Here is a 24,030-nt window from a genome sequence, read left to right as displayed (position 1 = left end):
GGGGGGGGGGATTAATACTTTATCAATAACCTAACATCCACAATCATTCCTCCAAGAGCCAGAAGAATATACAAACAGGAAGAAACACAAAAAAAAATTGACATTAGGATCCACACGTTAGATATAGTCAAGGATAATATTAGGTGAGACTTGTAAAAGGCATGGATCCCCTCCCCTCTGCATGTCTACCACAATATCATGTTTCATCATGATCAACAACCATTGCGGTAGATTTCCTCTTTGACAAAATACAAGAAATCAATAGAAACAAAGGTTCATTTCACCAACAAATATTGAGAAAATAGACAATTTTTGAAAACATGTGAGAAAAGGTAGAAACAACCTCAAGGAAAAATGCCAGAACGAGGAAGTACAGAGATAAACAGGTACAACCATACAAAGCACCCCACCAAGAGGAATGGTACCTTCTGCTTGATTCTCTGAACCGCAGCGGGATCCTTTTTATAAATAATTTCATACGAAACTAGGATAACATCCTTTAGCGGCCGAGGAGTCTCCTCAACCTTCCCCGCGAGGAACATGCATACAGTTGCAATAGTCTGTAAAGTATTTTAGCAAGAAACTTACAATTAGAAAATGAAAAATAGCACAAACTTAGAAAGCATACAATTGATAGGCAATATAGATGGTGAGAACATATAGAAGCCCAGAAGTTACACAAAAGGAAAAAAATAAAAAAATAAAAATAGTAGCATGCAAAAACAACCATCTAAACCCTAAGATGACAAAAGAAAAAAAATCCCTACAACCTTTGAGAATAATGACCCCTCCTTCAAGATTTCATACCTGCCAGCCAACTTCATTTTACCTTTAGTACCTATTCATTTCAGAAAGACCACAACAAGGGTGAGTATGTGGGGAGATATGCCTGGTCTTTCACATCAATACCTTTCTATTTTCTTTTATTCTCATCCCCCCCCCCCCCAAAAAAAAAAGACGTTGCCTATGCTAAGTAAATTGAACATACCCTTCAAAGTTTGCACAAAGTAGATGGGCAGCACAGTTTCGCAGTTAGATTTTAATGTGATGTTGTGAGTTCAAGCTTCTTCTAGATCATAAACTTCTTCTCTTACTTAGAAATTGCATGTACTTGTTATCTATGATCCATTCACATACTATTACCCAGGTGCGAAATGCATATTAGCCCCATCCCTGTACCCTAAGATTTGACAGTAGGATGGCCAGAAAAATTCAGATGGATGACTCCTTCGCATCCCTCACCCAACAGCAGAACCAGCAACAGCACCAGAAGCCATATAAATAGATCAAATACTAACATCTCTAATAGATAAAATTTAAGAGTAAAATGATCAACACTGTCCATTGTATGCTTGCATACTGTTAAGTAATTAAATATAAGGTCTAGCAATGGTCTAGGGATGTTTACCACAGGTGTAAGGGTAGTTTAATCATTAATATGTCATATTTTGGTACATGTTTGGGCAAATATTAATGAAGGGTACATTTGAAATTTTCCACACGATGTGTTCACATACCATTACCCAGTTACCACAGGTCAATGAGGTACAGAACAAATATCAACTCCATCCCCATGCTTGAGGCAAAAGATGGTTCCTCCCTCCACAAATGTTGCAGTCTTGAAGATATTAAGCAGAGGTTGTTAACCATTTTAAGGAGATGTTAAGGTCATCTTCTTCATCTTCCACTGGTCCTATTCCTGAGAATCTGCTCAACAAGTTCATTCCCAGCCACCTCAACAGTCCTCCAGGCTATCCCCTCTGAGGAAGAAATTGTAGTTGTTGTCCATTCACATAAGGCTAACAGGTCCAGTATGGGATTCTTCTCCTCCTAGGATATTATTAAAGAAGACCTCGTCAAGGCCATCAAGAGTTTCTTCTCAATCCTAACTAGATCAAGGGGATCAACACTCCATCCTTTACCTCATCCCTAAGAAGAAAGGTGCTTCTGCTATGTCCAACTTCAGGCCCATCTCCCTATGCAACCTTCTAGACAAGTTTATTGCCATATTTAGGAATAGGCTAAAGTTGGTGATTGACTCTTGTCTGTGACAATCAACATTCTTTCATTGCTGGTAGGAGTATCAATAATATTTCCTTTGCAACAAGATCATTTGAGGCCAACAGAAAATGTTATCCTTTTGTTAAGATGGTCTTCTCTCAAATGTTCGTCAATTGGATCCATCACTGCATCTAGACTCCATGATTCTCAGTCTTGGTCAATGGTAGTCTGGCAGGTTACTTTGCATTTATGGAAAATTTTCAGGGATGCCTTCTCTCCATTCAACTTCACCCTCTCCCTCGAAGACCATCTTATGAAGTACCCTAATGTAGATCCCCAATATGGGCTGAGCTATCACAGGAAGAAATCCCAGCCCAAGTAGGGCCATCAAACCACTTAAGTGGTTTGGTCTTCAGTGAATAAAGGCCCATTGGGCCCATCGATTTATGTCTAATAAGGCCCATAAGTGGCTATTAGTTAGTAGCTAGTTAATACCTAACTTGTTTAGGTTTCTATTGTTAGTCTTAATAGGAGTACAACTCCTAATTTGAGTATGACTGCTACTATTGTAACTTCAGCCGTCTATTTAAAGTGGAGTTACTGTACGAGGAGTTACTGTACACAGAAATTCAGACTTGAATGAATACAAAGAATTGCAGTCAATTTCTAAACATCCGGGATAGCTGTGGGTGAGATACCCGAGATGGCCAATCCCACCCACAACTCTCTTGTTGCTTCTTCCTTTCTTATTTTTAGATCTCTGTTATTAGCCATTGTTCACTGTGAGAATCGATCAAAGAGTGTTCAGATCTGTTAAGACCTATTAGAACCAGAATCTGCCAGCAAGGGAGTCCAAGTCTTGAAGTTCTAGTCTGCAACCCCTTTTGAGGGTCTGTTCTAGGCTGCCAAAGGATCACTCGATCCTAATATGAAGACCATCCAAGAAGACCTGCTGGGGTTCTTGAAGATTTCCCCAGATTCTCTCTCTAAAAGTCTGAAGTCAAGAAAGTGTAGATCTCTCAACTCAGCTGTCAGAATTCAAGGATCTTTGGAGGTTTTGTTCCTCACCCTAGGGCCTACAATCGACCCTAGTTTGGATCCCATCTGAGCAGCCTAACTCCTAATGTAAAATTCGGTCACAAGTGATCCAATCCCAGGCAGGATCTTTACTAAATTCAATAAAAATCAAATTCAGGGACCAATAGAATGAACAAAACAGAAAATAGAGAATGCAAAAAAGAAAGAGAATTCGAAGGAGGATTGAGAAGGAGGAAGAACTAGTGAATGGGCATCTCACCCTCAGGTTTAGGCATCTCACCCAACTGCATCCCACAGCACAACAGCATAAGCAATCCATTTTTTTTTTTCATTAATAAATTCGTGTTCATTGTTGTAGTATCTTGCAAACTTATATAGAAGACTCAAAACTGACTCAAACACTAAAAAGGAAAGGCCTAACACAATCCCTAACTAACTGGGAAACCTAAACTGACTAGGAAACTAAAGTAACAAAGGAAATAAACTCAAAACAGGACTATAACTAAACTAATAAATTCAATCACGTTTTCTTACTTCCTACCCATATTTTAGGCCCATTAAAGTGGCCCATTACAAAGAAAACCCATGGGATCAAAGCCCAACACATACATAACCCAACCCAAGATTCATTTGCAATAAAATAAGCCCATTAAGTGACTTATCTGCATCAATTCACCCTCTCTTAGAAAAAAATTCAACCTCGAATTTTGTAAGGTATGAGGGTGATTATAGCATGTGCACGTCCCTCTTCAAGCCGTAGAAAAATTCAAGTAGCCCTTTGATAATAAGGGTGTAGCCTAGAATGTGAGGGGCATGATCTTCAAGATATTTTAATGGGATGACAAACGCCACATGCTCAGCTTCAACAAACCCAAATGTATCAATGGGATCATCCACATGAGCGCCTTCAACCACTGTGTTCTTGACCTCCACAATTTCAATCTCAAGCTCCTTAGGATCTTCCTCTTGGTTGTTCACAGTCATCATGGTTGTTGTAGCGTCAAATTCCTCAGTCTCAACCTCATTGTCCATTGTGGCAACCTTGTTGCTTTCGAATTCTTCCACACGAGTCTCATTGATGGGAACATCAATGACTAGCTCTTCCTTAACAATAGGAATTGCTAGAATTTCTTCAACACTAACCTCAACTTTTGACTCTAGTTCATTGGTTGGAAGTGTCTTCTCTTGTTGCTCCTTTGCAATTTGTTGCAACATAATGGCCACGTGATCAAACAATTCTTTCATGCTCTTATCACCTGTGGGTGGCTTTTGAGGCGTAATTGAAAGTAACTCTGATGAGGGAAATACATACTTCATTCACGTTTAGATAAGTACATGCCTGCCAACTCATACTCCATCTCGTCCCAAGTTCTAGGCTCTCGCCCTTGAGCTTTAAGTTCCCTTTCACGGACTGTCCTCGTATTTGAACACAATCACTCATTTGGGAACAAGCATATTTAAGTCGTTGTGCCTCTGTCAGGTTGTAGGAATCAAAGTAGACGTACAATTTTTTTACCAATTCAAGGAAGATGTATGAAGAAAGTTTCTCACAAAATTCACGTGGCTCCATCCTTGGTTTGGCTAGGCTCTGATACCAAATAATTTAAGATTGAATCACAAGTGATCCAATCCCAGGCAGGATCTTTACTAAGTTCAATAAAAATCAAATTCAAGGACAGATAGAATGATCAAAACAGAAAATAGAGAATGCAGAAAAGAAAGAGAATTCGATGGAAGGTTGAGAAGGGGGGTTGAGAAGGGGGAAGAAGAACTAGTGAATGGGCATCTCACCCTCACGTTTAGGCATCTCACGCAATTACATCCCATAGCACAACAGCATAAGCCATCTTTTTTTTTTCATTAATAAATTCGTGTCCAATGTTGTAGCCCCTTACAAACTTATATAGAATACTCAAAACTGACTCAAACGCTAAAAAGAAAAAGCCTAACCCAATCCCTAACTAACTAGGAAACCTAAACTGACTAGGAAACTAAAATAAGAAAGGAAATAGACTCAAAACAGGACTCTAACTAAACTAATGAATTAAATATCGTTTTCCTACTTCCTACCCATATTTTAGGCCCATTAAAGTGGCTCATTACAAAGAAAACTCATGGAATCAAAGGCCCAACACATACATAGCCCAACCTATACGCAATAAAATAAGCCCTATTAAGTGACTTATCTGCATCAACTCCAGCCGTAGGTATCCCCTAAAAACCCCAGCCGTATCCCTAAAAACCTAGGGTTTTGGTTCTTGGTTGTTGGTTCTTGCTACTGAGTTGTCATCTATTATTTTAAGTATTCTTTGAGGTCTTTTCTTGTATTTTTCTACTCCTACTGCTGTAATTTGTTAGAGCTAACTGAGCCACTGAGGAGTCATATTTGATTTGGGATAGGCACTGGAATACATTGGGAGTAGTTGTCTTGTGTAATCTAGTTCTACATTATACCCAATGTTACATAGATCAACAAATTATCTCTCTCGTCCCAAAGCACAAGGCTCTCAAGCTTTCTCCCATCTCACCTTCGCAAATGATCTAATGATCTTCTCTAAAAGCACCTATTGCCTCTCTTAAGAACATTGTCTCGTTCTCAGCACTTTTGAGGATTTGTCGAGACTTCATATCAACCCTTAGAAATCTCTTGTTTTTTGTTAGGGTCTTTGATGTTGACAAGACCATTTTGATTGAGAAGGTGTAGTACTCCATTGGTCACCTTCCGGTCAAGTATTTGGGTTTATCATTGATTCCAGCCAGGGGCAACTCATCACTATATTCTTATGTTAGATCTCATTCACAAGAACCTTCAACTTTGGAAATGCAAGCTTCTTTCTCATGTTGGCCACTTGGTGCTAATCGGATCACTCCTTTAGTCATCCTACATCGGATTGCCTCAGTCCACCATAAAAAAGTTGGAGTCTGTTATATCTACCTTCCTTTTGAAAGGATCTAATTCTTATAGATTCCTTCACCCTATTAGTTGGGCTGATGTTTGTCTCCCCCACGGAGGAGGGAGGGGTATTGAATTGCAAAGAATCAAAGAAGTTAATTCCGTTGGTATTTTGTATATGGGTCATGGGTCAACTAGATCTACCCGGACTTCCCTCCTCTGATTCTATTTGGATTACTACTGCCACTTCTAATGCTTCTTCGGTATAGCACAAGATTCTGAAGATTTGAATATTTCTATCAGGCTATTTCAAGCCAAATTGATGACACCTCCACCTTCTTTTTGCTTGATCATTGGCACCCTATGGGTGTCCTTTCACTCTGTTAACGTGGGAACTATTTACAGTTCAGGCCTCTCTCAACAGCCTATGGTTGCAAACATCATTAGTCATGGCGATTAGGTACCCCCAACACCTACCGCTTCCTTGTTATCACTTGTGGGCAATGCCTTGCCCTCCATTGGTAGAAGGCTTCAAGATGAGGGAGACAATGTGATTCGGGTTGTAGCTTCTTTGAGCCTTTTCAGCTTCAAAGCGGCTTAGGATTTCATCTGGTCTCGTGGCCTCTTATCTCCTTAGTGCAAGCTCAATTGGTTCAAAAGCCATATCCCTCGGGACAACTCTACTGTTTGGCAAACTCTCTCGAACTCTTTCCCAACAGTGTTTTCTCATCCACCATCAAATCACTGTCTCCCCTTGCTATTTATCCTAGAATGCAACGGAAGATGTTGACCATCTCTAATTCGCTTGCCCCCTTTCCTCTTCTATTTAGAAATGGGTCCTAGAAAAATGTTGGTCATGAAGTCAAAGGATCCTTCCTTTTCAGAGAGAAGGGATTTGGAAGCATATGACTTTTACCGGTAAATCAATCCTTGGTGTAGTGGGTAAGATTGCCTTTGATGTTACCATTAACCATATTTGCATAAAGCGTAATCTCAAAAAATAGTCCTCCAACTCCAGATCCTTCCAGCATATTCAGGACACCATTTCCTTTGACGTTAGAAGCAAACTATCTTCAATCACCTCTCGTATTATTCCCTAATGAAAAGTTATATTGTTGTTGTCCTGGGGTCTTTTCTTCCCTCCATTCTGCAACTCCCCTCCTCTCCCTAAGGATTGTCGTCTTTCTTTGTTAACATTGTTGTTATATATTGTTTTTTCTTCCCCGCTTTAGGGCCCGTGTATCGCCTTTCCTTTGGAAATGAATTTTTATTCACCCAAAAAAATATAAGATGTAGCTACCAATTGGAACTACCAATGGTACTGTTCATTGCTGGTTTCTTCGTTGTTACCTTGTAACATGGCATCAGAGCAATAAACAGTCAACCACTTCAATCCACCTTCCTGCTTTGAAAGTTTTTTATGGTTTTTCTTCAACGTGTTGTGCATAAACCATTACTACACTTGCACTTTCATACAATGAACCATCTGCTTGAAAACAACATATGGCAGACTAGCAGAAGTTCCCTTCACCCCCACCCCCACACACACAAAAAAAAAAAAAAAAAGGATCTGAATTTTGACCCCAATCCTCCGGAGCAAAGAGATTGGAGGAGAAAACTCTCATCAAATCTATAACCACCTGGTCAGCCTTAGCCCCACGAAGAAAAGACTTCCTTCAAATTTGTTTATTTAGTGTCATTTTGAATCTGCTTCTTGCTTTTCAATCAGTAGAGAATTCGCTTCTCTCTTGGTCTGATCAAGCTTCTTTTAGAAACCAATTGGAGCTTTGAAGATTATTATAGTTTGTTTCTCTCTTTGGTAAATCTGGCTTCATCTCTTACAGAGCCTTCATCAGACAGAGGCAAATAGTCTGAATAAAGATCCTTTTTTCTTTTGCCTCAAAACAACTCTTGCAAGGACCCATCCAAGCATGATAGTGGTATGTGACCAATCCTAGCTACTCCTAGCTGTGAGTGAGTCATTCCATCCCTAAATCGCCGTATCCTGTGATTCCCTCGAGATTAGCAGTGGACTCCATGGACTGGCAGTTTGACAACCTGATGATCTCAGACCTCTAATGGAGGGAGGAGCTTGATTTGTGTCTATCTGCTCATATAAACCTATTTTAGGAGATTAATCCTTACCTGGTAAGATATACTCTAGTGGAGTTTTATCCTAATCTGCTTTATGGATCAAGAGATCCATTAAGTCCCAGCAGATTTAGATCATATATTAGGAGATAACTCAACTAGAGTTTTATCCTAATCTGCTCTATGGATCAAAAGATCCACTGAGCCCTAACTTTTAGGGCTTGAAGTTTCTAAATCTAAACTGCGTCCATCAATCCGGATCTGAACCTTAGATTTCGCTGAAATTTGGGGCACATACTCTTGTCAGTTAAAAGGACAACTCAGATCAGACCTGTTGATAGTGACTTAGTTATGTAATTTCTCTCATTCTGCCCTGTTTTTCAACCCTTTTTGTCCATGCAGCTACTGGTTTCGTATCTCCGATCTTGTCACATCAAAGAAGAATGGTTGTGTACAGCAACTTACTGTTTGTGGTACTGCAATGGAATTTGTTTATGAGATCTAACTTCAATATATGACTGAAGATTAAATATTAATCCTTTCTAGGGAACATCAGATCTCGTTTCTGCAAGTTTCCTTAACCTGCTATTTTTGTGACTCGTTCATATCTGAAGATCTATACATCTCTACATCAGATGATGCTATAATTACACAGAGCTGTCCTCCATTATTATTCTCCCCTTCGACCAGAGTTGAGCAAGACCAGCAGTCGGTTTAAGTCTGATCTTTATTTTCTCTTGAAGTAGAGTTTTCTTTCTTCTTTGGGGCTGGACTTTATGAAGTTCTTTTCTTACGGTATGGAATCTGCACTGCCAGTGATAATATATGTTGTTGATGGCAGCGGTTTTACCTACAATATATGTTGTTGCTTCATGAAGGCTTGGTTTTAGGTATTTTCCTACTTTACTTGTACGACTTAGATGTCTCGTAATTCTTGAAAAAGTAATTCAATTGATGGGATTTGGTATGAGAGGTTTGCATACTCAAATACTGAAGCATAATCGCAGTCTTAAAAGGTGTTTTGACTGTAATTTGACCCTGATCTGACCTCTGGTTTGATAGATCCAGAAGTTCCTAATTCTAAGGAACTCTAATTGCTATAATTCAAACCGTCAGTAGAGCCCATCAGGCTGTTGGACATCATTCATATTTTGGGGATGTGTGCTCTTATTCTAGCTCTACCTTCAATCAAACCAGATCAGATCTCCTTATAGTATGATATGGAGGTTCTCTTTATTCTGGATTCCCCCCCCCCCAATAGTTGTCAAGGCGGCGCCTTGGCAGTTTCCTAGAGCCTAGGTGACTTTCGCCTTGTTGGACTGTATGTCAACTTATATTTTTTGCCCTTATTTATGCCAATTACCATTTAAGTAAACGTTTTTATATTTTGTTATTTCATTTACTTACGATATTATTCATAAATAAGCAAATACCCCCTTGAATCCAATAAAAATAGTTTAAAAATCAAATTCCAAAATGATAATAAGTCAACCTCCTGGTCCAAGAACAAAAACTGGATTTTTGGTCATAAGGCGATTTTCAACTTTCGAATGCTAAGGTTTTTTTCAATTCTGAAAATTTTATAAATCTTATCATAGTAAAACATTGCTAAAAACCAAAAGTCCGGTAAAATAATCTTTTGTTTTGATGTCAATAAAATTATTTCCATTCAGGTGATTTAACAGCATTCGCACACTTTAAAATAAGTTTAACCGGAACATAATTTTGTTATAACAACTCAGATTTAAGTAATCTTAGACTTGTTGGAAAGCTAATTTTGTGTTATACCTAATACAAAAAGTCTCTTTTAAAAATAAAATCATTTGACCAATAAAAAATATTATAGACGAAGAGCATTTCTCTAAATGTCAATAAGTCATGTTGATTTTTTATGACTTGATGTGAGTGTGACTATGTTGATTTTTATGACTTGATGTTGATTGGTCTTGTCATAGGGTATATATTATAACATACAAAATAACTTTAGAAAATAGAGGAAATAAAAAATAACACATCGCCATGGCAACGCCATAGCGGACGATTCACCGCCAAATCGATTAGCCACCCCACCACCGCCTTAGGTCACCATGACAACTATGTTCCCCCCCCCTCCCACACCCCCACCCCCACCCAAAAAATATGAGTTTTGGTTAGTTGTTATTTTTATATGCTACTGATGGTTACTATTTCATCTGAAAGTATCCCTGCTGCCCCATGAAGGTTGATTTGATTTATTCTACTCCTTGGAGATCTGGTCTGACCTGTTGGTTTGATAAATTGAGTGTTCTTTAAAGCTACTACTGCTGCGATATGATCATCTTGCTCTCTCACCTGCATTATTTGCTCATGTTAGTGCTACACGTAAGGGGGTGAGTCATGGAAGATTTTTCTGACCTGCAGCGATGAGTTTGTCATCTTCTAGTCTTGCTATTTTCTGGCCCATTTCTAACATTCTATTACTACTTTCTTGTCCGCAGGGATGAGTTCATCTTCTCCTACTGCTATCTTCTTGCTGGCGGCTGATATTTATATTTTCTACTGCTTCTATTGTTTGTTCCTAGTTGGATTTCTTCTTATCGAAAATTTTTCTTCGTTGCTGCTGATGCAGTTCTTTTGTTTGCCACATGTCTTGACATGGTTGCTGACCACTGGCCTCCACTTCAAATATATTTATTTACTCTGGTTCCCTTTGGTTATCTATGTTCTGGTTGAAGGGGAGTGTTAAGAAATTGTTATAAGATCCAGTAATGGCTTAGTAATGTTTACCGCAGGTGTAAGGGTAGTTTAGCAATTGACATATTCATGTGTGGTGAACATCAATTAAGCGTACATTTGTAATTTCCCAAATTTTAGTTAATAAAAATATAAGATGTAGCTACTTCTTGAAAGTTGATGCATATCAGCAGCAGGACAGGTACTATAAAAAGTACCAGCGTCACCACCTCAGTTAGTTAACGGAGTCATCAACTCAGTAAGTTGACTCAGTTGAGGAGTTCTCAACACTCAGGTCATGGGTCTCTTTTATTGGGTTTATTTTCTTTTCTTTACTTTTCTTTTCCTTTTTTTCCCCTTTTAATTGGTTGTTTGTAGAGCTGGAACACCATTAATATGTTCCAAGACAAGTTCAATTGGGTTTCCTAGTTGTTTTAGGACAACTCCAACTAGCATGGGGGTAGTTCTTTTCCTAGGTGTTATTTGTTTTTAAACTTCTTTTTAGGATATGTTTGTTTAATCCAAGTCCTATGGTGTTTACGCATGTTATTCTATTGGCTAATAGTCGATCCTATGGGCAATATGATTTGGAGGTGCTAGCATAGGTGGATTGGCCAAGTATTCTCTAATTCCGTCAAACGTCCATTGACATTGTTCACTCAACTCCTTGGGTAAGTTTTTATGTTTCTATTTAACCATGTAAGATTATAAGCACTTGGAGTCCCTCCTCTCCCCCCTCCCCCCCAAAAAAAACCCCCAAAAATAAATAAATAAACAAGTTTTTATGAATAAAGAAAATGGCTTTCGCTATATGGAGCTGTGAGAAACAGATTCAGCTAGTGTGAAAGACAGCAGCCACTTTTAGTTAGGTTCAACTCGATTCTAAGACTAATAATTTCTATTACCTTTTCCTTTAGATTTTAAACTAAAGTCTGTCTTTCCGTATTATGGAATCCCATCCTTGTACTTGTAGTTAGGTTAACTGGAGGAAATCAAGTGGGGATCAGGTAGGAAATCTGATCATCACTCCTTCCTTACTCTTCGTCTTCCCTAAAGTTGCAAGTACGTACAGCTCTTGATGTCTAATTTTTTTTTTTTTTTAACTTAATTTTCTGGGAGATTCATCAGCCTGTTCACTGGGGGGATTACTAGAATTTTTTAACATCCCTGTTTTTGGTGCCTTCCTGCTGCATCTAGGAGTCTACACCAAAGCCAAAGGACATCTAGCCTTTGCATTGGACTGATCTTTGAGGGTTTATTCCCCATGGAGTGAGGAGCATACAGAAAGTTTAGTTCTGATCTAACCATTGGACTGAAGTTCTTAAATTTCTGGTGTTTTACTTGCTCTTTCTGATTTTGAAACATATTCTGCACAGCCTAATCTAACCATCAGATTTATGTCATATTTAGGGGATTCATTCCATCCCATTAGTCCTCCACTCGACCAGAACTTGAGGGTGATCAGACCATTGGATTTTGAGTCATCAAATTTCTATATTTCTGGTTTTTAAATAGCTGCTGTGATCCTGTCTATTGTATTGCAGCCTAACACCTATTGGTAGGTTTAGTTAACTCCATTAGAAGTACCCAATTCCTTTCTTCCAATCAGTAGTTTTCTTCTTCTCCATTGTCTTCTTTTCTTTCTCTTCTCTATTGCTGCTTTCTTCTTTTACTTTGTAACACATACATTAGAAGCTTGATGTCTCAATGAAATTTAACTGTTCATACTCGGTCTACAACGTACTACACCACCACCGTTCATCCATATGAATCTAATTTGATAAATGTTTTATTTTCTCGAAATAACACTATTAGCTCAAAAACATGTTTTTAAAATCTACAAGGTATAATCGATGACAATTCACACTTCGAGATTGAAATGATGTTGCAAAATCCTTAGCAGTTAAAAAGACTAACAGCTGAAATATCCATTGCATATAGGAGCAAGCTGTCGTGGGCATTTATCTAAATCAAACCAGAAGGTCGTTGTATCACCATAACCAATATTTTTAAAATGAACTGGTCATTCGGCCATCCAGGCTAAAAAGTCGATGACCTGATGGTTCGTACAGTTCAATAGGAAAACTTTTTTTTATGACATATATATATATATATATATATATTACGTTTTGTGAGATCTGACAACTACATGCATGCAACATATGGTTAGTCTTTGGTGCTTTAATAGAGACGCCTTGGGTTTTGACTCTCTCAAATGCAGCCAGACAAATTTATTTTAATTTTTTATAGAACAGGGTGCTCCTGAAGACAAGGATGGTTCAATGATCCAGCATTCCAGCCATCCAATCTGAAGGACCAGAAAACAAACGGTCTGGGCATTGGAACAACCCACCCACAACACAGCCATAAACTTATACTCCCTCCATCCCGCAATGACTGTCCCCTTTGAAAAGGCCTGAAGTTTTAAGGAGTGGTTACAGCATTCAAAACTCTCAATTACCAATATTGCCCTCCCATTACTTGTTTAAACCCTTTCAAATGGGGCAGTACCAAACAAATGTGGTTAGTCAATGCAAGGGGCCAAAACTAGTAAACTTATCAAAAACTCATTATTTGATTTAAGACATGGACAAAGAATTTGGGACAGCCAAAAGTAGATGTGAGGACTGTCTTTGCGGGACAGAGTGGGTAGATAACAATCTAGATCCAGAAATAAAGCCTGTGCAATGAAAATGCAACAGATCAATATATTTGCAACGAAGCCAGCCAAAAATGACATAAATATTGAACCGTATCACACAACCAAAAAAAAATAAACATATATAGATAAATTTGGAATAAAACCATAAACTCAAACTCACCCTCCGATCGTTCTTCACATGGGATTGACGAAGAAAGAAACGATGGCAAAATATTATTGCTGTAGCTATTGTTACCTGGGGTCTGCATCGAAAACAATTTCTTGTCACACATTTTGAAGTGGTAACCTGAAACTCCTTGGCCATATTCAAGCACAGCCACAATATAAAATCGTGTGGAAATAACAAAACATAATGAAGAAAAGAAAATAATGTTATCATATATTGAAAACTGTATTCGAAGAGGTTTAATGTAGAGCCAACTCACAACTCAACCCCAGACAGGTTCTAATACACAGCCCAATAAGTCTCAGATCAAGTATGTAACCAAAGCACACGAATCAGCATATCAAATGTTCAAACAGTACGGCTGGGATGCTGACTTGATCTCCAAAGATGGGCAGCAGTTGATGGCTTGGATGGGAGACCTTGGATCTTGAAAATTCTGGAAGAGAAACCCTAGTCCATCCGAACTGCAAGGAGTATTACAGTCTTCTTTAACCAGCAAGCAACTTCCAGGCACTTTTAGAACAATCAGTAGGTAATTCCAGCGACAACAACAGTGTCTTCAATTGGATCTCAGATGGTCAGAAAATCACAGAACAATAGCTCACACAGGGTATCGATTGGAAGGGGGGATAGGTTGGGTCGAGTCTCTCACTATTCCCTTAGGCATCTCACCACGAGGACTCTCACCTCATATAGGACTCTCTCCCATACTGCCTCTCACAGCCATTGGAATAAACCAACATTCTTTTTTTTTCTTCATCAAATCAAGGGCTGTAGATCAGCCTTTGTTCTTTATTTGTAAGAAAACCAGTTACAGTCTCAGATCTTCTAGAGACATTTCTATTTGGAAATAAATCCTATCTCTAATTGGTTACAAAATAAAGAACCCTAATTGCATAAGAAAATCTACTTAAGAATAGAAACAATCCTAGATTGCTTTCTAAAACTGATTATTATATCATATATAACAGAATAAATCCTAAAATAGAAAAAAAGACCAATTAAAATCTTTTGCCTCTGCTTGGTCCTTTGTGGGATCCTCTGGCCCTATTGTTCCTTGGCGAAATCTCGTCTGGTTCAAGGGTCACATTCTCGGCACAGCTTCACTGTTTGGAAATGTCTCTCCAATTGCCTCCCAACTCAATCCTTCCTCATTCACCGTCACATCGCTGTTAATTCCTCCAACTACATCTGTGCTCAGAAGATATCCCACACCTTTTCTTCCACTACCCCCTCTCCTCCTTGGTCTGGAAAATTGTCATGTCTCGTTGTTGGCCCTCTAGGAGACCTATTCTCCCCTTTGATAGGGGAATGGGTTTCGATCGATATGACATTCTCGAGCTCCTCCATTTGTGATACCATTGGGAAAGTTGCCTTTTCTACAACCATCAACCACCTTTGGATGGAGCGCAACATCCGTAGATGGTCATCCAACTCCTGCTCTCCGGACAGGATTCGGACAGCCATCTTCTTTGATGTTTCCTCCAAAATCCAATCCCTCTCCAACCGCCCTGTCCCTAACTCCCTCAGAATTAGACATATCGTTGCCCCTTGGAACCTTCTCATTGATGCCACCCCCATACTTGAGTCCTCCCTCCTCCCTCCTCCCTCCATGGTTCTTGTCCTCCTCCCCCCCTTTTCCCTGGTTGCTGGTTTCCTTTAAGATTCCTTAGTTGCTGGTGATTTAGTTTTTTTGTGTTGTTTTGCGTTGCTCCCTTTGGGGTTGGCTTATCCTTGTTCGCTTAGCCTCAAGCCTCCCCCCCTCCCGCCTCTCCCCTCCCCCTTCCCCCTTGTAATTTCTTCTCTCCTTTGGTAATAAATTAATTTATTCATCCAAAAAAAAATATCTATCTAATAAAAATAGAAACTAATCTATAATAAACAGTCCTCCATGCAAGACAAGTAATCTTCAATCAATCCTCCAAGCATGCAAGTAACCTTCAACCAATCTCTAGGCTAGCTGGCTATGGGGCCCCAACGATCTGGAATCAATCTCCCTAGAAGTCAGCCTATGCAAGCTGTCCATAGCAAGCAATTTTTTCCCAAAAAATCTCACACAACAAACAACAAACTCAGCCTTATCCCAAGTTAATGGGGTCGGCTACATGGATCCATACAATACACAATAGAGAAAAAAGAGGCCAAATAGAGAATAGGGGAGGGGGGTAGGCGAAAAGTATACCCGTGAGAGTAAGAGGAAATAGGCTCAGCCCAACAAGGTAGGAGAATCTTGACTAAATGGTGTTCTCTAATGGGCTATATCCAAGGTCATACTTGAGACAAGGCCGAGGCTAAACATGTCATTCCTCACCACTTCATCTATAATTATTTTAGGCCTACCCCTAGCTCTTTTAGCTTCTTGAAATTGAATGAATCACTATTTCTTACTCGGGTGTCCTCGCGCCTCCATTGAACATGGCCAAACCACCTCAAATGACTTTCACGAAGCTTGTCGTCGATCGAGGCAACTCCCAAGTCAGCTCTAATATGCTCATTCCTTATTTTATCCTCAGTTTTGCCACACATTCATCTTAACATCCTCTCTATGCTACACAACTTTTATATATGGCACTTCTTAATTTTCCAAAATTCCGCCCAGTACATCAGAGTTGGACACAGAATAGTCCTATAAAATTTTCCCTTGAGCTTTAAAGGGATAGCACTCTGAACACCCCTATCCACTTCATCCATCCTACTTTCATTCTCTGGGAAACATCATCCTCTACATCACCATCTTTATTTATAGTTGACCCCAAATATCTTAAAAAAAAAAAGTCACTTTATATAACCTCTTTCCTCAATTTTCACCATTTCATTACCCATCATAAATTGACTAAAGTTGCACATCTTATACTCCATCTTCGATCTACTAATCTTAAGACCTCTTGCTTCTAGGGTAGATCTCCACATTTCCAACTTAGCATTAATCCCCGCTTTACTCTCATCTACTAGAACGATGTCATCGGCGAAAAGCATACACCAACAGACCTCGTCTAGAATGCTCTAGGATAACTCATCTATAATAAGCACAAATAGATAGGGGCTAAAGGCCGATCCTTTATGTAACACAATCGCAATTGGGAATTCCTTGCCTAGATCTCCTGCATATCTCACAATAGTCACCACACCCTCATATATGTCCTTAATTTAGTTTAAATCTCTAGGAACTCTATCATAAGCGTTTTCTAGATCAATGAAAAGCATGTGAAGATCCTTCTTGTGGGTTTCTATGAGCCTCCTCAATAGATTAATAGCCTTTGTAGAGGATCCACCTGATATAAATCCAAATTGGTTCTCTGAAATCTTAGTTTCTCTTCTCAGGCAAGCTTCAATAACCTTCTCAAATAGTTTTATAGTATGACTCATTAGTTTTATGTTTCTATAGTTATTATAGCTCTGAATGTCCCCTTTATTTTTGTAAACTGGGATCACAATGCTACTCCTCCAATCATCTGGCATCTTACTCGTGCTCATAATCTTGTTAAACAACTTGGTTAACCACAACCCCAAAAACTCCTAGGGTTTCCACGCTTTTATAGGGATCTCATCAGGGCCTGGGGTTTTGCCTGCCTTCATCTTTCTCAAGGCTTCTTTAAATTCCGCCAAGTAACCTTTCGTACATATCTATAACGAGTGGATTCTTGACGAGTCGAGCAAATTCTTGGGTCATTACTACTTTTTGTATCTCCATTTAGTAAGGCACTAATATATTCATCCCATCTCTTCACAATGTCCTCATCTCTAATCAACATGTTTCCATCGTCACCTTTGATACACCTCATCTAGTTGAAATCTCTACTCTTCTTTTCCCTCATCTTAGCTCTCTTATATATAGCTTTTTCCCCATCTTGTGTGTTTAGGTTAGTATATATATCCTCATATTTCTTCGACTTAGCCATCCCCAAAAGGTCTCACACAGCTGGATGAAATCTGATCTCTTAATCTCTTATGATGTGCTCCCCAAATCTGACCCAAGAACTGGACCACACCTGACCATGCTGTCTCTCACAATAGTTGAATCCAACTGGTCTGGACTGGTTTTGGCCTTGTTCTTGCAATCCACATCAAGGTTCCTTCTACCTTTCACTGTAACTATTCAACTTTAATCTCTCACAACCTGCTACATGATTGGACATGTGGTTACATATGAGAGAAGACCCCACACCCATCTCATAAAATTTCAGCTCAAAGAAAGGAAAGTGCCGAAAATTTAACTTATTAACAAGTTTTATGAAATTGCTACAAAATGGGTTAAAAAAAATATATTTTTTTTGACACACTAACTCAGCTAGTTGTGATTAGGCTAAAAGTTGTTGTACACTACCTCTGCTCATTTGGGAACAAAATCATACAAAGCCCCATCTCATGGACCAACCTCTATACTTCAAAATGGCAGGTCATGGAACATTAACCTTCACTAGGCCAAGAAAACTTATCTACTCTTCAATAGAATGCCGCATGTAAGCCTCAAGCTCTATTTTTTTTTTTTTTAATAAAAAAGGAGCATATATTTGACAAAGAAAAAGGATAGACCATACAAGGAAGTCACAAGAAAGAGCTTATTTTCGTCAAAACTAAAGTTGGTATAAGTTATTAATATATTGGCCTATGGTCCAATGGGTTCTCCTCGTGCCAGGTTTGCTGGATAGGCCACTATTATGGTAGTCATTAGGGCCACGAATTTTATAAATAAAATAACGGAATTTTCTCAGTTATTAAGCTTTGTCAATCTATGGTGAATACTAACTTCCTCTAATCTATGTTGGATCATTAGAGCCTAGGGTGGATTCCATAGGGTTACAAATTAACTTCCTCTAATCTATGCTGGTTTATTAGAGCCTACGGTGGATTCTGATGCAACTACATGTAGGGGTTTTATTTAATTGTTAGGGTTATTGTTGTCAATTCCTATTTTAACATGATCTCTTTGTTAGCTACATAGGAGTGAGAGCCCAAATTATCTTGGAACTGTATTTTCAGTCTTAGTTTGTTTAGGAGTTTTCCCCTTCCTTTTATATATCTGGATGTAACCCACAATAGGACGATTGGATTGAATAGAAATTTCTCAAATTTTGAAGCTGTTGCATGATTTCTTGTTGCTAACCTACACATTCTACCTCCATCGATTGATTTCTGAATCCCTTTCTAGTTGTTCTTCCCAACACCCATGGTCTCTATTTCCTTCCTGTTATTCATCTTTCTTCCACTTCCTTTTCCTGGTTTCTTCTCGTTTCTTCCCATTCTGTCTCTTTAGTGATGTTATCTTGTTTTGGTGTGAGTTTTGAGATCCGAACTCTCTTGATTCATGTTCTTTTAACCTGTGATTCTGTAAACCAATACCTCTATTGTGGGCGACCTATCCTGTTCACATTGGGCTCTAAAGGACAACTCTTTTGTGAGATCTTACAAAGCAACCAGAACTGAACCTGTAACTACCCCTCAGGTTAATTTTAGAGATCTTCTATTATGACCGCATTTGATTATTTGGTCTATTATTGAGAGTATTCATGAGGGCTGAAGGTTAGGAGGTTAGTATCACAGATTTCCTATTATGATCGCATCTGATTATTTGGCCTATTATTGAGAGAATTCATAAGGACTGAGGGTTAGGAGCTTAATCCTAAAAATTTCAGTTGAAATGGTTTTGTATTGAGAACACCTGAAACAAAGTAAGCTACCAGCTGGATTGTATAGATCGAGAGCTAGGGGGATGACTTATTCTTGATATCTTAAAAATAAGGACATAATTTCCTTAATTACCTAAACCCCCTTAATTCTCTATTTTGCTCTATTTTATTCCTTAGAACACTCTAACTACCATCCTTTCTTTTGAAGTGTTTACAATTCAGTCATAAGTCTTGTTGCTTGCCAAAAGTGTCCTAAACTGTTCCTAGTATTTACAGAAGTGTCACTACTCACTCTAATTGAGTTATTTCTCACTTGTGGGCCCACAGTGACCCTAATTTGGGTTATTGAACCCGGGATTCCATCAATTGGTATCGTAGCCAAATTTCTTGCAATTTTTAACCATGACAAAACCCTCAAACATCACCAACCCGGTGTAAATCCAAAACAGCTTCCTTTACAGTGGCTTCACCCTATTATCTGTCATAATCCTAGCAGAAATCCATTCCCAAAATCCCAATTAGGGATACGTAATGTAGGATCAAATTACAAGTGATCCAATCCCAGGACGGATCTGAAATTCTGATTAAATAGAGAAGATGTCCTCCAATAGGCTTGGTTCTAGCTCTCAAAGACTCTCTCACAGCTCAAATAAAAGGAAAATAAGAAAAGAAAAAAAATTCGATGGAGAGTTGAGAAGGGGGAAGAATAACTAATGAATGGGCATCTCACCCTCAAGTTTAGGCATCTCATCCAACTGCATCCCACAACACAACAGCATAAGCCATCCTTTTTTTTTTTCATTAATAAATTCATGTTCAATGCTGTAGCCCCTTGCAAACTTATATAGAAGACTCAAAAATAACTCAAACACTAAAAAAGAAAGGCCCAACCTAATCCTTAACTAATTGGGAAACCGAGACACAAAAATTTGAAAACAGAATTCGAATATATTGATTAAACTGAAATAAGACTTGTAGTAGAAAAACAGGAAACCAGTTTCAAGTTGGAATCGTGAACCATGAGAAGAATCAGAATATAATGCACTAGAAAAGTATGGAAGAAAAACTGAAATCCAATGGTTAGATTTAAAGTATCAAAATTCCTAGTTGGTGTAGGAATTTCAAAAACCAGAATAAAAAAAAGATAAAGAGTTCCATGCTAAGGGGGAAAAAAAATAGAACCAGCAATTGATATGAATAGAGAAGAGAATTACAGGAACTAACCTTGTAATCAATCGAGAAGAATAGAGAAAAGAAGAGAGGGAAATTAAGAAAACAGGTTTAGGGTATCAATCCCGTATGCCAAGCTAAACAACATGAAAAATCTTAATAAAAGCTCATATCATTTACTCAAATCGATGAGGCGTATTACAAAAGGACTCCTAATCACTCTTATACTGATTCAAAGTACAAAAACTCAAAACAGAACTCTCAAAAGCTATTAAGTATCCTAAAATCTAACTGAGTTTAACTACTAAATCTGTATACTAACTTTAACCCAACTTTATGGACCTATAAAGGAGGCTCATCACATAAAAGGAATAAAAAAAAATGCAAAACAACAAGCCCAAGGCCCATAAAACCCAACCACAGACAAAAAAATAGTCATTCATGGCCCAATTAGCCCGATTGAACACCATTAACTGCATCACTGTCTCTCCAACTGGCAACAGCATTAATCAATTATTAGCTCCGGCCACTGATAACAATCAACCAAAGATCTTGACAACCAATGAAGGGCATACATTCATAATAATTGGATCTGATTCTGAAACTAATCATATTGAACACAAGCATATTCAAATCTTAATGCATTGAATGATTACAGGACGTATATGCATAGACCAATCAATTGGAAGCATTTGGAAAACCAACAAATAGCTGGCAGAAGGTTGGTTGGTTGTCTATACATTTTTGACACCCTATCTTATCAATACACAAACTAAAATTCAGAAGTACAAAAGATTAGATGCTTGTATTGCAAGTGGGTAAGCAAGGGAAAGAATATAAAAAATTTGGAGGGCAAATAGTAAGTACGTGAACTTACACTTTAAGCCTCATGCCCAAATCCTGCAGAAATGTACAGTAAGACTTGCGTAGATACGTCTCTTTCTTTAAGTCAATGCCATCTCTTCTGGATGACGAGTTTTCTTCAATTTCTTTCCTAGAGAAATACCAGCGACCTCCATCCTCAGGCTTCTCATCAGAAAAGTTGTATGGCCCACTTTCAACCATTCCATGGTGCGAGGGATCTCCAGGTAATAGTCCAGCCATATGTAGCACCAGTCTGTAACTATGATACAATGGTTAAGATAACTCCCCTATATATGGAGCAGGCTTTTACCACCAACAGATGTGAATGCATAATCCAGTAGCTTCCTGTCCATTAACTATCAGATTATCAATAACATAGGAGCAGCTGCACCAAGTGCAATAAAAAATAAACACAATAATGACATGGACCTAGGAAGAAATAGCTCTGCGTAATAGCATAAATACCTTTAAGCTTTGACATCCAATTAAAAACAAATAAATGCCAAAATACTTATCACATGATCAATTATGACAAGGCAACAAATTAGGAAGGGTTTACTTCCAACAATAAGACTACATCATCATCATACAATCCCAAACAACGTATCTAGTAACAACAATGGACTTAGATGGCAACAAGAAGACTACATAATCATCATAATTCATACAATCCCAAACAACATAACAACTAAAAACTAACAACTAACAACAATGGACTTACATGGGAACCTTAATTCAATCTGATAACCCACCATGTAGTAATCATTCTCCATTGTTTTCTAAAACGGTCCAAAATCATCCAACAAAGAGTGATTATTTACCATTTCTCTTTACTTCATTTGGCCACACTGTAAATCTGGCTGGGCCCAAATTTGACATGTGACAAGGGGAGATTGGGAATTGCGACCTACCTTCCACAGTGAAATTTGGCCCCAATCCACCTGACATGATAGATAACGCTCAGGCTCTGCAATGGGAAGCAACTGCTCAGGTTACACCAAGGTTCAAGAATTCGTTTCATTTTGGTGTATACCAAAATTTCGTCAAAACAGTGTACTTTTTCCCATGTGTTTTGCTTGGCCATTTTGGGCGGTAATGGCTGAAGTAGCCAAAACTAGCGAAATGAGCAAAACGAAATGACCTAGATGGCCGAAATTTCAACGAAATAGTGCACTTTTCAGGCCGAAATGAGCGAAATGACTGAAATGACCGAGAAGAACGAAATATCACCGAAATTATGTATTATTGTATTTCGTATGCCATTTCATTTTGATTAAAAAAAAAAAATCGAAATATCCGAGATTTCGGAGAATTTTTGAACCATGGGTTACACTTCCACCTTCCCAGAAAATTTGGGGAAAATCCACTTTAAAGAAAAATTTGCAGAAATTATACAATGGGGTTACTTCCCATACATGTGTTTCCACGTCTTGGAATGATCTCTTGAAGATGAAATTGCATGTTCTGATGACAATCTATGGTCCTCATTTTGGATGACAAAATTCAGAGGAATTCATAAAAATGAACAGTATAACCAATTAGACTTGAGATCAGAAACTGACAAGTAGTAGGCACTAAAGTAGAGTGAACCAAATTCAATGTAATCTACTCAAAGTGCAATTCACTGCATCAGAATGTAACTTATGTCAAATGGTTCAAGCTCACTCCTTTACTTGCATGTACCATGTTTCACATCCATAAGGTGAAACAAATGGATTTCTCCAATTCCTCTCAGTTTATCTCCTTACCATGGATTCACAACTAAAATCTGGACTAACAGATCAAGGCCTACTTAATGAAAGGACCACTTCTATCCACCCCACAATATGCTAAACCTCAAAAAAGCCAACTATCAGTTACAAGTAACATAAACCTTAATCGTTTAGCACAAGGCCAATCCAACCAGCATCCCAACAAAATCATCAAATACAGACAAAAAGGTAACTAGAGTACCGTCACAACTGATATCCTAACAAACTCAATAACCGGAAAGAGAGAGAGAGAGAGAGAGAGAGAGAATAACAAGTAGAAGAAGGATCGAAAGGTAAACAAAAACTTCATACATCCATTAGAGAGAGAAGGGGGAATGTCAGAACCGACCTAATTGCCCCAGAAACCCTTTCAAAACCCTTGCAGACGGAAGAAAAAAAAAAGGACCCTTTCAAAACCCAGGTCATTGATGACCTAGCGCAGAGAGATTTTAACGAGAAAACCCTTTAAGTTCAAGATTTCCATCTAATCTTAAGGCTCAAATGGCAAAAGAGCTCTCAAGCTGATAATCCATTTGAATTTTAAAACCAAACACCTAACCATTGAGATAGAGAGAAAAAAAAAAAAAAAAGGGAACCAATGCAATGGTTTATTCAAGAAACCCTTTTCACTTCGACAAAGAAATATGCTCTTAATATTCTCGAAATAGTGAAAACAGATTATATGCATACTTAAAATTGCATAATTATATTCATATAAAGAGAAAAGGATTAATCGTACCTGACTGAGAAAATTAGGGATTCAAACAACCATGAATAAGGGATTACGAGATCTTCGAATGAAAAGAATTAGGGATTTAGATGCAGCAGACGGAAGCAGGTTTGGAGCATGAAGCAGAAAAAGAAAACTGAAAGTCGGTCGATCGATCGAATCGCTAATCCTCTGCCGCAGAACGAAGGGAGAGCTTCTTCTATAGCGGCTTCTGCAGGTAGGAGAGCAGGTTCCTCCTCTCAAGTCCCATTTTGGGATTTTCTTCGGTTCGTGTCGAAGAGCTTTGGGAGTTTAGGGGAAATTTTGACAACCGACTTTGCCCCTT

General features: G+C 38.4%; 1 protein-coding gene across 3 annotated transcripts in view; it reads right to left on the bottom strand.

Moving 5' to 3' along the window:
* LOC122081459 (cyclin-T1-5-like) overlaps positions 1 to 24,025 on the bottom strand; it is a 26,964-nt gene extending 2,939 nt beyond the window's left edge. Inside the window, exons 1-4 of one of the 3 annotated variants that reach the window (XM_042648603.1) lie at positions 23,715 to 24,025; positions 21,238 to 21,580; positions 13,558 to 13,639; positions 426 to 560 (exon numbers count right to left, since the gene is read on the bottom strand). In XM_042648603.1, coding sequence (XP_042504537.1) covers positions 426 to 560; positions 13,558 to 13,639; positions 21,238 to 21,464 — 444 coding nt within the window. In that variant the 5' untranslated portion in view covers positions 21,465 to 21,580; positions 23,715 to 24,025. The remainder of the gene's footprint in view (positions 1 to 425; positions 561 to 13,557; positions 13,640 to 21,237; positions 21,581 to 23,714) is intronic. The other 2 variants (XM_042648602.1, XM_042648604.1) reach the window with 2 other exon arrangements.
* Between the last annotated feature and the right edge of the window lie 5 nt (positions 24,026 to 24,030).

Source organism: Macadamia integrifolia, chromosome 6 (assembly GCF_013358625.1).
Source record: "Macadamia integrifolia cultivar HAES 741 chromosome 6, SCU_Mint_v3, whole genome shotgun sequence".
Lineage (NCBI taxonomy): Eukaryota > Viridiplantae > Streptophyta > Magnoliopsida > Proteales > Proteaceae > Macadamia > Macadamia integrifolia.
The sequence above is the reverse complement of the archived record's forward strand: the minus strand, read 5'-3'. Positions and strand labels throughout refer to the sequence as shown.